Raw genomic sequence first — 14,797 nt, 5'->3', positions numbered from 1 at the left:
TTCCTCGTTCATATTCCATGTGCATTTTCATTATTTCATGGCTTAGTCTTGTACTCATATATTCGTTGGATCTGCCTCGAGTATCGGGGTACCGGGGGTCGGGTCAACCCGGTCACTGGCTGCAGGTAGCGTTGATCAGAGGACTTTTGAAGACTTGGTCAACACAGGAGTCATCTCAGCACACCCCCTCCGGGACGTCGCGACTTCGTCAACATTTCATCCACCTCCCCCGACGGTCCGTCTGACTCGGCTTCCGGACCGGATCACCTAGTATTTGTCATCCATACATCCTTGATGTAGACCTCTTTGTTGTATTTTCTCTAGATGTAACGTTGCCCCTTTGGATATGTTGATAACTTTGATGGTTGAGTTGCCAAAGTGCCCTGTCTTTTGCAATGTAAGTTTTTTCTTGACCTTATATTGAGCTGTGCTAGTTGTAATCCATGTGCTTGCATGATCTCAATTATCCTCCACATGTTGATTGAAACTAGGATGTGTCGTCCATATGTTGTAGAACTTGAAAGGTTTTGCTTGATGTGTTCGGGTTTCCAAAAGGGAGACTATGCATGAGGCATGAACTGAGAAAACCTTAAGAGATCTAAATTCTGCAATGCTGCTCCTGTCTTACTCTAACCATAACTTATTAACTATGCTCGATCAAGTTTGCATACTATGTGTCTATTGGTTCAGGTAAATTAGCATCCAGTGGAGTGTAGTTCTTCAACCTCGATCATGAGTGCAACTTAAAATTATAGCATATGATGTGATATCTACCCCTCCTTTATCAACGAGGGAAAGTTGAAAGTTAAAATATACTGTGATAAGCCATGGTAGGTCCATGATTTCAGCAATTTGAAGCTCTATGATGATTTAGAAATCGGAGAGAACTCGTCGGGTAATTTTCGATGAGTCCTTTGATAGATGTTATGCTTCCCAGATTTGGCTAAGTCACAAGGAGAAGGCTATATCAGGTGGAGAAAGTTTTAACATCATTCCTCTATGGTGCATGATGGATTTTTATTGCCGTGTCATCCCGATTAGATTTCTACGTCACATTTGTGCACAACTCGTGTTTTGTTTTTATTCAACAGATAAATTAAGAAAAACTATTTTTAAAATTAATTGATATTTAAATTATTTTTAAAATACAAGGCTCGTTATTTGACATAACTTAAAATTAAATATATTTGATAAAAAAAATGATATTTAGTGATTATATTTAGACATGTTTTTTTTTTTAAAAAAACGTAGACAGTCTTAAAGGGATAAAAGGGCAACCTAGCTCAATCTTTAAAATTATTAAATACTTTTATTAAACATATTTGACAGTTGTAAAGCACTTAAAATGTTAAAAACGAATATGAATATGACTCCGAACGGTCGGATCTTTCCGTCGAAGCTTCTAGATGTCTTTTCCCGGGGAAACCTGCTTAACTTGAGTCAAGCCGTTGTTCTTTGACCATAACAATTGCCTGTCATATTCTTTACACCCACGAATCGACGGCGACGCCTGCAATAGCTGTGAGAACTCAAGTTTATTGTCAACGGATGAGGTCAAAACAACATTATCAGTCAAACACCACTCAAAATTTTCCACGGTCACCGTGATCATCCAATTCAGTGATCCAATCCAAACCCTAATTAAATAGCCCAGGCAAGATCAATCCTCCACCGGATCCTTTCAGATTTCCGCAGTTTTTTAGTCGACGCCATTAATGCCTCCTGTCCTTCACTTAGCTGCCAATCTGGACAAGATGACGCCCTTCTTCCTCCTCTTCCTCTTCCTCCTAGCCGGAGAAGCAACCGGCCAGCAGTGCCCAGACTGCGGCTCCACGCCCGTTCCCTTCCCCCTCAGCACCGCTTCTGGATGCGGCGACCCCTCGTACAGGGTCAGATGCGACTCCGCCGGAAGCGTCCTCTTCTTCGATTCCGTCAACGGCTCCTCTTACCCCATCGCCGCCATCTCCCCCTCCACCCAGCGCCTCGTCATCCGTCCGGCTCCCTTCCTTTCCGGAGGCGCCTCCTGCGTCTCCGCCGACCTCCCTTTTCAGGGCATCCAGCTCAACAGCACGCTCCCCTTCAACGTCACCAGCAGCAACACCATCATGTTCTTCAACTGCACCCCCAGCCTCCTCCTCTCCCCGCTCAACTGCTCCACCAACAGCCTCTGTCACGTCTACGCCAACGCCAGCACCGACGCAGCCTCCTGTCGCTCCCTCCCCATCTGCTGCACCTTCGTCGCCGGCGGCTCCTCCACCTCCTACTCTATCCGCACCAGAGAAACCGGCTGCAGCGCCTACCGGAGCTTCGTGAACCTGAACGCGGCGGCGCCGGTGGACCAGTGGGTGAACTCCTCCGGGGTGGAGCTCCAGTGGGCCTCCCCCAGGGAGCCGCTATGCGCCACCCAGGCGGACTGCCAGGGCGGCGCCAGCGTCACGTGTAGCCCGGATCCGACCTCGGGCAGCGGCCTCCGGCGGTGCTTCTGCGTCGCTGGGTTACGGTGGGACCCCATCTCCGGCGCCTGCGTCAACAGTGCGTTCTTCTCTGCAACAACAACTAATTAATTTTAATCTCGATCTTCTGACGACGGCTAAACTAATTTTTCCACAGATGTCACGAATTCCGGTGGCGGATCAAACCGTGCTCCTCTAATCGCAGGTTAATCATCTTCCATTCTCTCTGTTTTATATTTAACCTTAAACCATTTGATTAATTAAGGCACAAAATCTGAAATTTGGAAAAATGCATTATACACTCCCTCAAGTTTATTTTTAAAAAATACCTCTTCATATTTCGAAATTATCATTTTATGTGCAATCTACTAACAATTAATGTTTGTTAGATTTTTCTGAAATGCTTCCTGAATTTTATAATTATCATGTTCATTTTATAATTAATGAGCCCGTCGTTGATTTGATCCTTAAGTCTTGAATTCTGACTTTAATTTTTAAGTCAAACATTGTGGGGTAAGATTTTGAGATGCTACACGAAGGGTTTGGCTAAGTTAGTTAAGTGTTGCTGTTATTGACTTGGTGTTGGACGATTCCTTCGGGGTGAAATGAATCAGGGCTGCTGTCCGGCGTGAGCGTCGGATTGCTGATGATGGCGGCCGGCTTCCTGCTTTACCGCCGGCAGCAGCGCATCCTCGAGGCGCGGAAGCGGCTGGCCAAGGAACGCCAGGACATCCTCAACTCCAACAACCCCAGTAGCCGCTCCGCCAAGCACTTCACGGCCAAGGAGCTCAAGAAGGCCACCAACAACTTCGCCTCCGAGAATTTGCTTGGCTCCGGCGGCTTCGGCGAGGTGTACAAGGGGGCACTTCTCGACGGCACGCCCGTCGCCGTCAAGTGTGCCAAGGTCGGCAACACCAAGTCGACGGACCAGGTGCTTAACGAGGTGCGCGTGCTGTCGCAGGTCAACCACCGCTCCCTGGTGCGACTCCTTGGATGCTGCGTCGACCTCGACCAGCCGCTGATGGTTTACGAGTTCATCCCCAACGGCACGCTGTACGACCACCTCCACGGCCTCCACCCGCCGCTGCCGTGGAGCCGCCGCCTCGCCATCGCCCGCCAGACCGCCGAGGGCCTCGCGTACCTGCACTTCGCCGCCGTGCCACCCATCTACCACCGCGACGTCAAGTCCAGCAACATCCTGCTGGACGAGAAGCTGAACGCCAAGGTGTCGGACTTCGGACTGTCCCGGCTGGCGGAGCCGGGGATGAGCCACCTATCTACCTGCGCACAGGGGACGCTGGGCTACCTCGACCCGGAGTACTACCGGAATTACCAGCTGACCGACAAGAGCGATGTGTACAGCTTCGGGGTGGTGCTGCTGGAGCTTCTGACGTCGCAGAAGGCGATCGACTTTGGGCGAGGGCAGGATGACGTGAACCTGGCGGTACACGTCCGCCAGAAGGTGGATGAGGAGAAACTGATGGAAGCGGTGGAGGGGGTGCTGAAAGAGGGGGCGAGCCAGGTGGAGCTGGACACCATTAAGGCGTTGGGTTTTCTGGCGATGGGATGCCTGGAGGAGAAGAGGCAGAACCGGCCGTCGATGAAGGAGGTGACAGAGGAGATCGAGTATATCATTAGCATTCTTGAAGCCGCCATGCACGGCGGAACACCATCACAGCATTAATGCTTAGTACTACCTCATCAGAGGTAAGTAAGAATGCTAAATTCTGAATGTTTAATTACTCTGTTGGCGTTGCTGATAGCTCTGCGCGTTGGCGTCTTTATCGTCTGGACTCTGGAATATAGAGCTGAATTAGACAAGCAGAATGATTCCGTCCGTGTCTAGCTAGGTTGAAGTGAAAGGAGCTCAAAATTAAAGTCTTTTATTCAAGAGCTTTCATAGACTTTGTTCTCAACTTTCTGAGTAATACGAAGGGGAACTCAATTCCTCAATAATATATTGCTATATTGCTTTCTGGAAGGATTTTCTTTTTTCCTTCATGAGAGACAACATTTGTTTCATACTGATATCTCGATATATCCATTCGGGATATGCACGGCGTGGTAATTGCGCACTGCCCGGATAGAAGGGCCAGATCAAACAAAAGAGGATGCCATTCATCTCAGACATAAATAAAAAAATAGATTTTTAGAAGAGATGTGGCAGAGTCCTTAACGGCAGAATCGATTAGGAAGAATCTACCTCATGATAACTCTACAGCATTGATGATCTGTTCTGCAATACATGGGTCCGATCAAACCATATACCTCGAGGAGATGATGCGTCAGCGTATCATAGGAGATGATTGCGCTCATCCTAAGAGGAAGAGGTCCAGCATAATCGGTCTATAGTTATATATAAATGTTGGAAAAATTTGAATGGAAATACGAAATGTGAGTTTCAGTCCTACAAAGAAAGTGAAACCTTCCGGTTGATTCAGAACAAAGGGGGTGAGAATTCAGGGTCCGGATGACATCAATCCGAGGAGTCTTTTTATGAACCCCATTGCTTGTAAAATCAGTCAGGACATGATATATCCGTGTAAGACAACTTGTTGGCTAGCATACAAGACAAGGAAGGTCGTCAGTTTGCCTGCACGCCACGTGACAAGCTTGCCTGCTCACCACGTGGCAAGCTTGCAAGCAAGCCACAACACGTGGCAAGCTTGCATGCAAGCCACGTTGTGGCATGCTTGTTGGCAACGTGGCTTGCTCGTTGTGCTTGCAAGCAGAACATAGGCTTGCAACAAAGGTCTATATAAGACCAGTGAGAGGATTGAAGCAAAAGCAAAGAAAAAACTTAAGTGATCTGTGAGCTTTGTGTGAGAAGAGCACAAGTGAGCACGTGCTTCTCTTCCTCCTTGAATCCCCATGTTTCTTTCCCTTCTGTTGTGCACTTCTTTTGCTCAACAGAAATAGTGATAGTTTTCGGATCTAGTTCAGATCGTCACGACAACTAGTGCTCGGTTGTGCTTGTGATCTTGCCGTTTTATCCTGTAAAACAGACGTCCACCTAATCCTCTGAGCACCTTGGAGGGGCCGGATCTGTTTTAAAGAGACAGCACTCTGCTGGACTCGGCATCCACTCTGAGTTAGTGTTGTAGCTCTCGACATCCTGTCAGCAACTCTCAGCAGCAACGTGGCGCCGCTCGACAACTCATGGTGTCCGCGACTCATCTACTCAATGCGTGGCTCGGCTTGCTAGAGTCGACAGTTTGAGATTATCTGCTAAACCTACTTGATTGTAAGTTCTTGTGACTCTGATACGCACTCAGAAGCGTGGAAAAGAGTTTCTGAGACAATCACACATATTGTAATGGTTTACTCCCAACAAAACTTAAAACAGATTCGTTCTGTTATCATGGCGGCAGAAAATGTTGAGATGCAACAGGCTCAACATGTGCCGGCCTCCTCCGGCCCGATTGGGAATGTGCCAATCAATCATGGGGAAAAGCCAGAAAAATTCACAGGAGTGAATTTCAAGCGGTGGCAGCAGAAGATGTTTTTCTACTTAACCACACTAGGTCTGGCACGTATCTTGACCGAGGAAACTCCCAAGGTTGTTAAGGGTGCAGATGAGGTGAAAACTCTCATTCTGATCGACAAATGGAACGATTCTGAGTTCCTCTGTCGAAACTACATTCTTAATAATCTTGCCGACTCACTATATCTTGTGTATTGTGAGATGAAAACAGCAAATGAACTGTGGGAATCTCTGGACAAGAAATATAAATCGGAGGATGCTGGGGCCAAAAAGTTTATTGTTGGTCGTTTCCTGGACTATAAGATGAGTGACTCAAAGTCTGTAATCAGTCAAGTCCAGGAGCTTCAAGTACTCTTACAAGAAATTCACTCAGAAGGTATGACTCTGAGCGAAACCTTCCAAGTGGCAGCTATCATCGAAAAGCTACCAACTGGCTAGAAGAACTTTAAGAATTATCTGAAGCACAAGCGGAAGGAAATGAACCTGGAGGAACTTGTTGTTCGCCTTCGTATAGAAGAAGACAACAATAATTCAGAGAGAAAACTGTTCTCTCAGGCTACTGTAAAAGCTAATGTTGTTGAGCACAGACAAAGCTCAAAACGGAAGCATCCAAAATCTTCCACGACGCAACCCAAAGGACAAAACATGAAAAAGAAGTTATTAGGGAAATGCTACAATTGTGATCGTATGGGTCACAAGGCTTCAGACTGTAAAAGGCCAAAGAAGAAAAAGCCTGAGACCAACCTGGCAGGAGAACAGGATATTGATATCTGCGCCGTGATCTCTGAGGTGAACCTAATAGGTTCCAATCCTCGGCAATGGTGGATCGATACTGGAGCCACCAGACATGTGTGCTGCAGCAAGGAGCTACTCCACAACTTCGAAGAAGTCACTGGAGACAAACTGTTCATGGGGAACTCAGTGTTGGTTAGTCTTAGGAAAAACGTACCGGTTCCACTGTAAAAAATTTTTTGTACAAGTGTCAAACCTTTCCTTAAATAACCTATTGTGTTCTTTAGAAATTAAATTAGGAATCGCAGACGGAACTTAACATCATTGATTCCAAATTTAACTTATCTGTTCTTAATGGTTTAGATTTGAATCGCAAGCGGAACTTAACACTATTGATTCAAATCCACCTATGTTATTAATTTCATTAAATATTAATTTTTAAAATTAGCTTCCAGGACTGCATGGCGAGACACATGACCTTCTTGGATATGGGAGCAACCACCACCGCCTAGACAAAGCCTTTTAAGGAAAGCTAATATTTAATTTTCTTAAATAACTCTAGGTTAACTAAAAAGAATAATCGAGTCACAAATTCGAAAAATAAAACAAAAGAAACACATCTTCGAAACAAATCCGAAAATCTAGAATCTAATGCCTCTTGTGTTTGGAATTCATACAAAAGAAATACAACTAGTATGATGCGGAAATTAATTACTAATTATACCTTCCTTTGTATGCAACGACCTCTTGATCTTCTACCGTATTCCTCTTCTTATCCCGGACGTTGTGTGGACAACGATCTACCGAGATGAGAATCCACCTAAGCCACCTTCTTCTCCAAGCATGATTCGGCCATCACAAATATTCCATGAATAGATGTGGTTCGGCCACCACCACCAAGCTCCAAGGGATGCTTCCTTTCTCTCCTTCTTCTCCATGCTAAAATCCGGCCATCTTCAAGCTCCATGAGATTACATGGTCCGACCAATGAAGAAGAAAGAAAAGGAAGAAGGAAAAATAATAGGGCCGACCACCATCAAGGAAGAAAAGAGGGGAAGAAAAATAATAGAGTCATTCGTCATGAAGGCCCCTCTACCTCCTTTTTTATATTCCTTGGTCTTGGCAAATAAGGAAATTTAATTAAAAACTTTCTTAATTCTTTTGCCATGAAAAGGAAAAATTTATTTAATTAAAAATAATTTTCCTTTTCATTATTACATGGCCGACCACTTATTTTCCCAAAACAAGGAGAGTTTTAATTAAAACAAAAATTAAAACTTCCTAATTTGTTTCCGGAAATTTATAAAAAATTTCTCTAATAATTTTTCCCTTCATGGTGAGTTATAAAAAAGAAATTTTATAAATTAAAATCTTTCTTTTAAACATGTGGATAATTTCAAAAAGAAAAGTTATCTCTAAAAATTAAAATATCTTTTCAATCTACAAATAAAGAAAAATATCAAATCTTTTCTTAATCTTTTGTATAAACTAATAAAAGAAAATATTTAATTTTTAAAATTCTCTTTTAAATTATGATCATGGTTAAAAAGGAAAGTTTTCTCAAAATTAAAATCTCCTTTCAATATACAAATAAGGAAAGATTTCAAATCTTTTCTTAATCTTTTGTAGAAAGCTATAAAAGGAAAGATTTAAATTTTAAACTCTCTTTTAAAACTATGATATCCATATAAGAAATAATTATAATAAAAATCTTTTTTAATATTCTAGTGGTCGACCACCTAAGCTTGGGACCCAATCTTTGGCCGATCACCAACTTGGCTCATCCACTTGGTCTTGGCCGGCCCTAGCTTGGGTTCCAAGCTAGCTTGGCCGGCCCCATTAGGATGGGTAAGAAGGTGGGTATTTGGTGGGTATAAATCTCTATATACAAGAGGCTACGATAGGGACCGAGAGGAGGAATTAGTTTTGGTCTCTCGATGAAATTAAGCTTCCCGTATTCGCCCCAAACACACAATTTAACTTCATCAATAATAATTCATACCACTAAAGAATTATTATTGAACTACCGCACCAATCCCAAATTATATTTTTTGGGCTCCTTCTTATTATGAATATGACTTCGGCAATGGAGGATGAGGGAGAGGGAAGAAGAGAGGAGGAAGAAGAAGACTTGAATTCCAATCAATGTGTGGCCGGCCACTCTTGAGAGGTTTTAAACCTCCATGTAATACCAAGAGTCATGACTCTTGGTCTCCCTCATGTGGTGACACACACTTGATGTAGCCTTGATGATGTGGACCATCATCATTGACTGGCCCCATGCCAAGTCACAAATGATGTGACATTTAGTCAAGTCAAACTTGACCCTTCATCTTCCCTCTTAAGTCAAGTCAAACTTGACCTCTTATCTCTCATTGTTGATCAAATCTAACCTTTGATTCAAGTCAACTTAATTTAATGAATCTCTATTCATTGATTTAAATTGACTCAATGAATCATAATCTAAATTAGGCTTATTGGACACATGAATCAAATTGAGTCCAACTCAATTAGTCTAATTTGGATTACTCTTAATCCAATTTGGTTCATCATATGAACCTAATCCTCTTGGTCCATCATATGAACCCAATCTCCATCTAATTGCCTTTTGTGTGTGACCCTATAGGTTCTTGTAACGTTGGCAATGTTCCTAAACTCATTTAGAAATATAAGCAATGAGCGATATCTAGCAACACATCATTACTACCCAAGTTACAAGAATGTTGAGATCCAACATCACCTTTGTGACTACTAATTGTGACTCTCACAATATGTGACAATATCCTTCTATCCTTGACATCTAGATTGATCAATTGAGGCATAGACCATGTCATCCTCTAATCAATCTATATCTTGAACTCCAAGTAGACTCACTCTAAACAAATGAGCTCAATATCTCATATTGACTCATTTGGGCATGACCATGCACTTAGTGGTCTCACTCTATCAAGAATCATGATGTCACTCCCGTCATATAGGAGGGATATATTTCATATACATCACTCACATCCCTCCGCATAATTTGTTACATACCCAGTAATCGCCTTTATAGTCCACCCAGTTACGGGTGACTTTTGACGAAGCCAAAGTATGCAACTCCTTATGTAGGGAAGCATGGTGACTTCAGGTCCAAGGATTCATAGTCATACTAATAGTCACATGAGAAAGTATATGACACTCATATAACGATTCATGATACTTTCTCATGGCGGGTCATTCAGTATACATTCTCCAATGCATACCCATGTGTCAACTTGATATCTCTATATCCATGACTTATGAGATCAAGTCATCGAGTTGACCTACATGCTAGTCTCATCGCATTAACATTGTCCCTGAATATTAATACTTGACTAGGAATGATTAAGAGTAGTGTTCTCTATATCATCTCACTATCAATTCAACTAATCAATTGATATAGATAAGAACCTTCTATTAAAGGACGCTATTATACTTAGTTGTTTGGCACCAATACAAGTAAATATAATAACCATAAAGAAACACCTTTATTAGTATATAGGAATATGATACATCGAGTCCATACAATAATCATTATATGATTAGCTCTAGGGCTCTAACTAACAATCTCCCACTAGCACTAGTGCTAATCAGTGTAGGCTCTAAGGCCTAATGACCTAGTGTGACCACCATGCTTTCTCTGTGCCAAAGCTTTGGTCTAGGGATCAGTGACGTTAGCCTCTGTGGGTACTCTGTAAATCTTCACATCTCCTCTATTGATGATCTCTCGAATGAGATGGAAGCGCCGTAGTATGTGTTTGGTCCGCTGGTGTGAGCGAGGTTCCTTAGCCTGTGCAATTGCTCCATTGTTGTCATAATAGAGCTCTATAGGATCGGCTATGTTAGGAACCACCCCAAGCTCAGTAATGAACTTGCGGATCCAAACTGCCTCCTTTGCTGCTTCTGATGCAGCAATATACTCGATCTCTATTGTAGAATCAGCAACTGTGTCCTGCTTCGAACTCTTCTAGCTCACAGCACCACCATTCAAACAAAACACGAACCTAGACTGCGATCTATAATCATCCTGGTCAGTTTGGAAGCTGACATCACTGTAACCCTTTACAGCTAGCTCGTCATCGCCTCCAAATATTAAGAAATATTCTTTAGTCCTTCTTAAGTACTTAAGAATATTCTTGACCGCTATCCAATGACGCTCACCTGGATCTAACTGGTATCTGCTCGTCATGCTCAAAGCATACGAGACATCACGACGAGTACATAACATGACGTACATGATAGATCCTATGGCTAAAGCATAAGGGATTTTATCCATGCGGCCTCTCTCCTTTCTAGAAGAGGGACTTTGAGTATTCGAAAGACTCGCACCATGTGACATCGACAGAAATTCTTTCTTAGAATTCTGTATGGCAAACTGTAGTAATACCGTTTCAATATATGTACTTTGACTTAGGCAAAGCAATCTCTTAGATCTATCTCTATAGATCTTTATGCCTAGAATACAAGCTGCTTCACCTAAGTCCTTCATTGAGAAACAATTCCTCAGCCAAGTCTTTACAGACTGTAGCAAAGGGATGCCATTTCCAATGAGTAGTATGTCATCCACATACAATACAAGGAAGACAACTGTGTTCCCAACAATCTTCTTGTAGACACAGGGTTCATCTTCATTCTTGATGAAACTAAACTGTTTGATCGCATCATCGAATCGAAGATTCCAGCTTCGAGAAGCTTGCTTTAGTCCATAAATGGACTTATGCAGCTTGCATACTCTGCTAGAATGCAATGGATCTACAAAACCCTCAGGTTGTGTCATGTACACATCCTTGAGCAAGTTTCCATTCAGAAACGCAGTTTTGACATCCATCTGCCAGATCTCATAATCGTGGTATGCTGCAATAGCAAGCATGATTCGAATGGACTTAAACATCGCTACTGGAGAAAAGGTTTTATCATAGTCAATACCATGAATTTGCTTGAAACCTTTAGCTACTAAACGACCCTTATAGGTAATAAGTTCATCTATGTCAGTCTTTCTCTTAAAAATCCACTTACACCCAATGGGTTAGACGCCTTCAGGTAGATCAACCAAAGTCCACACTTAGTTGGTGTACATGGTTTCCATCTCGGATCTCATGGCCTCTAGCCATGAGTCAGAATCTGGGCTCATCACAGCTTCCTGATAGTGTTAGGATGTATACTAAAAGCCTAGCTATTGGTATAAATATTTATCTAGAAATAAGAATCACATTGGTCAAATGTCTACATTTATGATAAATGTAGTTGTTCAATTAATTTATATTGTAGATAACATGGTGAGTGGTGTCACACACAGAAGATCATGTTATCAATTCTTTATAAATTATAAACAGTTTCTCACGACTAAGATGGAAAGGAACAAATCATTGGAATAGTCGTAGTGTAATTAGGTATTAGTTTATCTTGACTAATAAATTACACTAGTACACTCTAAGTGTATTGAGTAGAACCATTTTAGGTAAGTTCTTTTTATACTGACTTGATAAAAGAACTAGACCTTAATTATTATGGAAGTGTGTGCTCTTAATCCTAATATAATAACAAACACATATATTTAATATTTATTTCTTTGACTTATCAATGGGTGAGTTTTAGCTCGATAAATCAATAAGCCCGATAAATTGGGAAATGATATTACTTATAGTGTGTGTTGTTAATTATAGAAGGAAACTGTGTCCTAGTAATCTAGGTTGAGAATGACCTCAAGAGGAGCTCATAAGGATTGTCATGTTAAACCCTGCAGGTGGACTTAGTCCGATATGACGATAATGTTGAGTGGTACTACTCTTGGACTAAGATATTAATTAAGTGAGTTGTTAGTAACTCATTTAATTAGTGGACATTCATTATCTTAAACACAGGGAGACTAACACACTCATAATAAGAAGGAGCCCAAAATGTAATTTGGGATTGGTGCGGTAGTTCAATAATAGTTGTTTAGTGGAATGAATTATTATTGATGAAATTAAGTTATGTGTTCGGGGCGAACATGGGATGGCTAATTTCATCAGGAGACTAAAACCAATTCCTCCTCTCGGTCCCTATCGTAGCCTCTTGTATATAGAGATTTATACCCACTTCTTACCCACCTTTATACCCATCCTATTGGGGCTGGCCAAGCAAGCTTGGAACCTAAGCTTGGGCCGGCCAAGTAAATAGGATGAGTTGAGTTGGTGTGGCCGGCCCTAGCTTGAACTCAAGCTTGGTGTGGCCGGCCACATCATATTAAAAAGGGATTTTTATTAAAATTATTTCTTATGTGGATATCATGATTTTAAAAGAGAGTTTGAAATTTAAATCTTTCATTTTATAGCTTTCTACAAAAGATTAAGAAAAGATTTGAAATATTTCCTTATTTGTAGATTGAAATGTAGATTATAATTTTGAAATTTTTTTTCTTTTTTAACCATGTTCATGATTTAAAAGAGAGTTTAAAAATTAAATATTCTCTTTTATAAGTTTCTATAAAAGATTTGATATCTTTCCTTATTTGTAGATTGAAAGGAGATTTTAATTTTTAGAGATAACTTTCCTTTTTAAAAATTATCCACATGTTTAAAAGAAAGATTTTAATTTATAAAATTTCCTTTTTATAATCCACCATGAAGGGAAAAATTATTGGAGAAATTTTTTATAAATTTCCGGAAACAAATTAGGAAGTTTTAATTCTTGTGTTAATTAAACTCTCATTGTTTTGGGGATTAAAGTGGCAGGCCATTGAAATAAAGAGAAGGATTTTAATTTTAATTAATTAAAATTTTTCTTTTCATGGCAAAAGAATTAAGAAAGTTTTTATTTAAATTTCCTTATTTGCCAAGGCCAAGGATTATAAAAGAGGGGATAGAGGTGCTTTCATCGCTAACGACTCTATTCTTTTCTTCCTCTCTTTTTCTCCTTGGTGTGGCCGGCCCTTAGAGGTTCTCCCTCTCCTTTTCTCTTCTTCTTTAGTGGCCGGTTTTATCCCCTCTTGGAGTTCTTGATGGTGGCCGGTTCAAGCTAGGAGAAGAAGGAGAGAAAGGAGGTTTTGTTTCTTGCATCCCTTGGAGCTTGGTGGTGGTCGAACCTCATCCTTTCATGGAGTTATTGTGGTGGCTGAATCTTACTTGGAGAAAAAGGTGGCTTAGGTGGATTCTCATCTCGGTAGATCGTTGTCCACACAACGTCTGGGATAAGAAGAGGAATACGGTAGAAGATCAAGAGGTTATTTGCTTACAAAGAAAGGTATAACTAGTAATTATTTTCCGCATCATACTAGTTTTCTTTGTATAGTTATTTTTGGAAATACCAAACACAAGAGACATATGATTCTAGAGTTTTCAGATTTGTTTCGAATTTGTGTTTCTTTTGTTTTATTTTTCGAATTTGTGATGTGATTGTTCTTTTTGGTTAAACCTAGAGTTATTTAAGGAAATTAAATATTAGCTTTCCTTAAAAGACTTTGTCTAGGCGGTGGTAGTTGCTCCCATATCCAAGAAGGCCATGTGCCTCACCATGCAGTCCTGGAAGTCAATTTTGGAAATTAATATTTAATGGAATTAATAACATAGATGGATTTGGATCAATAGTGCTAAGTTCCTCTTGCGATCCAAATCTAAACCATTAAGAACAGATAAGTTAAATTTGGAATCAATGATGTTAAGTTCCGTCTGCGATTCCTAATTTAACTTCTAAAGAACACAATAGGTTATTTAAGGAAAGGTTCGACACTTGTACAAAATTTTTATATAGTGGAACCGGTACGATTTTCCCAGGACTAACCAACAATTGGCATCAGAGCTAGGGTTTGCCTCTGTGTGTTTGGTTTTCAAATTAAGTTATGCACATGTCATACATAATTAAGGCAGGATAATAGTAGGATGCGTTAATTTTGTGGTTGCAGGCTCCAACTATTATGGCTTATAGATGTTGTGTGTGATTGGACCCTTGGACATGTCAAGGGCATTATTTTTGTATGTGCATGATTGTATGTAACTAATATAGCAGGAGCTGTATTAGCCTTAGGATTTTAGAATTTTATTTTTGATCTAGATTACATGTACATTCCTTCATGGAATATAGGATCGATATATATAAAATTCTATTTTTGTCGCGGATCGGATGCTTGCGAGGC

At 41.1% G+C, this 14,797-nt stretch overlaps 1 protein-coding gene across 1 annotated transcript; it reads left to right on the top strand.

The window, feature by feature from the left end:
• The first annotated feature begins 1,495 nt into the window (after positions 1 to 1,495).
• LOC122045645 (wall-associated receptor kinase-like 20) lies at positions 1,496 to 4,454 on the top strand. Its single transcript, XM_042605958.1, has 3 exons — positions 1,496 to 2,532; positions 2,611 to 2,658; positions 3,068 to 4,454. The coding sequence occupies exons 1-3, from the start codon at positions 1,716 to 1,718 to the stop codon at positions 4,135 to 4,137; spliced, it is 1,935 nt and encodes a 644-aa protein (XP_042461892.1). The 5' UTR covers positions 1,496 to 1,715; the 3' UTR covers positions 4,138 to 4,454.
• The last annotated feature ends 10,343 nt before the right edge of the window (positions 4,455 to 14,797 follow it).

Source organism: Zingiber officinale, chromosome 2B (assembly GCF_018446385.1).
Source record: "Zingiber officinale cultivar Zhangliang chromosome 2B, Zo_v1.1, whole genome shotgun sequence".
NCBI classification, from domain to species: domain Eukaryota; kingdom Viridiplantae; phylum Streptophyta; class Magnoliopsida; order Zingiberales; family Zingiberaceae; genus Zingiber; species Zingiber officinale.
This window is presented reverse-complemented; position numbering and strand designations above follow the sequence as displayed.